We start from the raw sequence: 3,797 nt of genomic DNA, 5'->3' as shown, positions 1-3,797 counted from the left end.
CCGAACGGTCAGGATGGAGTCATGGAAGCGTCAATTGATTAGTGCAGCGTCCATGCAGCAGTTGGCATTGGCAATGCAAATGCATAGGCTGGCAATGCAGATTTGATGTATATTCAACTGGAACTAGGAGAGGTAGGTGGCATCTAGTACCAACGCAAGGATAGAGTCCCATGCCTTGTTTCTGCCTGATTAACAGCAATTTTGCATCTCGGAAATCGGCTCTTGCCTATAGTAAAGAGGATAAAACTGGTTGCCCCAGTGAGGCAAATGATGTGGATTGGACTCGAACAATCTAACCTCTCTGAATTCACAAGATGGAAATTTACAAACAGCTCAGCCGTAATCCACATGCAACCTCGTCACATTCAGTCTCCTGCTCTCAGCAACTACGTTTCATAATGGGTACAGAAAGAACCAAAACAGATGTACACTATAAACTTTACAGGGCAAGAGCATTTCAGACGTCGACAGCATGTAGGGGTACAGATTTTGTTCGCGGGAGATTTGGTGGCAACTGAGCTCCGGCATAGTAGCGCCTTGCTGTAAACATACAATCAGAGCTCCCAGCTGCATTGACCTCACAATGCCAGGCCCTTTGGGCTCCTGGATCGGGGTGCCTGCTATGCGATAATTGGCTGTTCAAATTAGAATGGTAATCCGTACTTACTTTACCCGGGCTTCGGTCACCGGTCGGTACCCGGAAACTGTGGTTCTTTCCAATATGGAAAGATTGCAGCTTGTTCAGTGAAGGCTTCATCCTATTTACTCCATTTGCATTGTCGAAGTCAAGAGATGGATGGATAGCCCTCTTTAACTGTGCCATTTTCCGTGCTTTGTACTTGGCAATCTTTACCTCATGCTTCATGTCGAACCCATTTGTGTGATGGTTAGTTTCGTTCTCATAATGGTTAGATGAACATGATTGCTCTTGGAATGAACTGAAGCAAAGCTGATTAGAAAGATCTCTTCTACCCATCTGTAGAAGGCCATTCACATGAGTGGACTCCTTGCCTTTGACATAGTGCTCTGTTGGGCCACCTCCATCATCAGAGCTGCCTGCAGATTCCTGCAAATCACACTGCTCTCCATCAGCTTCGAACGTGATCTCCTCAAACCGCCCATGTACCTCTGCACATTGGCAACCTCGACGGCCTGATGACATGTAGGCGTAAAGTGAACCACACGATGACACGATGGATCCACAATCGTGGCAGTATGAAGTGTCAGGAGCCTCCTCTATGCCCGGACCAGGCCTCCAATCTGGTACCAGTGCACTGACCTCACCATCAATCATGTCAGCAATCCGAGTAACTTCATGGTCAGTTATATCGAGTTCGGCTACCATTTCAGTAGCAACACTTAGTGCGGTATCAGCCTCAACGTCAAAAGGAAAATAGATGTTGCGTACCCGTCCTGCATATGAAAAAAACAACAACTTTCAGTGATACCAAAAACGATTTTTCAAAACTTCAGAAGTTTATGCCATAGAAATTGTGCATACCATCATCATCAGAAATCCGCAATCTAAGGAATATGCCTCCATCCTCACTCTTTCTCCCTTTGATTGTTATATCCACATTGCCAAGAAGCTCACCTTCATTCTCGTTGAACAGGTCAATGCCATCTTGGCCTTTCATGTCATCATCCTCGCAGTCTTCACTGAGAGCATCTTCATCAATGCTTTCTGAGAATCCATTACTCATCATGGAGCCATTGCTGTAGGTATGCCCTAAATATGAAGGCTGAGGTATATAATTGGCCGGCACATGGTAATTTCCACCATCCAAAGAAGCAACCACGTCATCACTTTGTAGGAAGGGATCCTCAAGCAGTTCTCTTGCTGACAGTCTTTGAGATGCCGTTGCTAGGCACTTCTCGACGAAGTGCCTCACCATTGGATCTTTCACCTTGTACAGAGATTCTGGCTTAGTACCCTACCAAATCAAACAACTAGCTGAAGTCAGGAAGATCATTTCAAACTGCACACCAGAATCACAATTGCTCATAGGGTCCAGGGGGCCTTCTTACAGAGATCACTTTCTTGTAGATCTGCACAGGGTGTGTACACTCGCTGTACGGGTACTCAAACGTTACCATCTCGAGCACGCACATTCCAAACGAGTAGATGTCCACCAGCTCGTTGTACTCCTCCTCGTACACCTCCGGCGCCATGAACTCCGGTGTACCTGTCCAACCGATCCGACACATCTAGCGCCATCAAATCACCGCGCAGCTATTGCCAGTAGTGATCGGGCAACATAATTTCTCGCTAGTGTGCGAATCAGATGGATTACCTACGCAGTGGACGGCGTGGGACTTGCGGAGGATGGCGGCGAGACCGAGGTCGCCAATCTTGACCTCTCCCTGGTTGCCGTTCACGAAGATGTTGTCACACTTGAGGTCCCGGTGGATGATGGGCGGATTGTGGCTATGCAGGTACAGCAGGCCGCTGAGGATTTGCCTGCACCAGTGCTTCACCGCCCATATGTTCACCCTCCGGTGCCTCTGCCGGTACCTAAATCATCAATAGACGCGTAACTACGACCAATCAGTCCAAGAAGCAATCAAGCAGAGAGAGAGAGAGAGAGAGAGAGAGAGAGAGAGAGAGAGAGAGAGAGAGAGAGAGAGAGAGAGAGAGAGAGAGAGAGAGAGAGAAAATAATCTGAAAAGGCCGCAACAACTTTTAGGCGATACAGGTGCGGAGGAGGTTGGTCGCTTACTGGCGGAGGGTGCCGGAGGTGAACATCTCGGTGATGAAGTTGATGTTGCGGCGGGAGACGTCGACCCAGGAGGTGTAGAACTTCATGATGTTGCGGTGCTTGAGCGTCTTGAGAAGGTGGATCTCGCAGTAGAGCCGCTCCAGGTCCTCGGGGCTCTGCAGGAAGTCGTGCAGCTTCACCTGGTTCCACGCCACCTCCATCCCCTGGTACTCGTCGAACGCCCGGTACCTGCAGTCCCCGCACACGCACCTCGGATCAGGGACTCAGTGGGCAAGCAAGATTGAAAGCACGCAGCTTTGGCGAGAACAGCGCCGGATCTTACACAATCTTGGACGCGCCCTTGCCAAGAACGTCGCTGAACTGCGTTAAACAAGGAGGAAAGATGCAGGGAAACGGATCAGCGGATTGGTGAGCAGACGGGTCAAACAACGGTGGTAGGAGTAGCTACAGTGGTAGCGGCGATTCCATACCCGTCCGTACCGGCCGGTGGGGTCGACCTCCGCATACTCCGGGCACGGGCCGGCGGCGTTGGCCTTGGCGCCTATCATTCTTGCGGCTCTAGCTCGCTTCTTCGGTTCTTCCCCTGCACTGCAGCTCCAACTCCACCGCCGAGGAGAGCGCACCGGACCGCAGTTTGTGCTGTCTAGCAGCAGCAGACAGGGACTGAGGAGAGGGAAAAGGAAGAGGGACTGATCCAGTACTAGAGAGACACCTTTTTAGACTGTCCGCAACCGTTCCCCCTAAATTTTTCCCCCTAAATGTTACTATGCAGTCACGTCAGCAAGATTCTCTCCCCTATATTTACCCGTCCTGCAACCGTCCCCCCTATAAATTCCTCTATATATCCCTCTACACATTAAATATACATTTCCACATAACTAACATAACTAACTTTATTTTCTATTTTCTTTCCTCTTCTTTCAAACGCTTGGCCGGCTACGCATTAAGTTTAGAAATTTTTTTTCAAGTTGATCTCCACTGTTTCGTTATAAAAAATTATTAAAAATCATTTTACTTTGTTTTGAACTATGCACGCTGGGAACATTGACTATGTCCACTCATCCAAACATTTGAACA

General features: G+C 48.9%; 1 protein-coding gene across 2 annotated transcripts; it reads right to left on the bottom strand.

Annotated features, from left to right (window-relative positions):
* Positions 1-241: 241 nt before the first annotated feature.
* Positions 242-3,435, bottom strand: LOC100273552 (uncharacterized). 2 transcript variants are annotated; one of them, XM_008669304.3, is made up of 7 exons: positions 3,191-3,435; positions 3,043-3,080; positions 2,721-2,948; positions 2,295-2,515; positions 2,029-2,186; positions 1,502-1,934; positions 242-1,413 (listed from the first exon to the last, which is right to left on the bottom strand). In XM_008669304.3, the coding sequence occupies exons 1-7, from the start codon at positions 3,266-3,268 to the stop codon at positions 458-460; spliced, it is 2,112 nt and encodes a 703-aa protein (XP_008667526.1). In that variant the 5' UTR covers positions 3,269-3,435; the 3' UTR covers positions 242-457. The 2 variants fall into 2 exon arrangements, with proteins under 2 accessions (XP_008667526.1, NP_001141442.1); NM_001147970.1 differs by having other exon boundaries at positions 275-1,413; positions 2,299-2,515; positions 3,191-3,341.
* Between the last annotated feature and the right edge of the window lie 362 nt (positions 3,436-3,797).

This window comes from Zea mays, chromosome 2 (genome assembly GCF_902167145.1).
Source record: "Zea mays cultivar B73 chromosome 2, Zm-B73-REFERENCE-NAM-5.0, whole genome shotgun sequence".
NCBI classification, from domain to species: domain Eukaryota; kingdom Viridiplantae; phylum Streptophyta; class Magnoliopsida; order Poales; family Poaceae; genus Zea; species Zea mays.
Note: the sequence above shows the minus strand (reverse complement) of the source record. Positions and strands in the feature narration are given on the sequence as shown.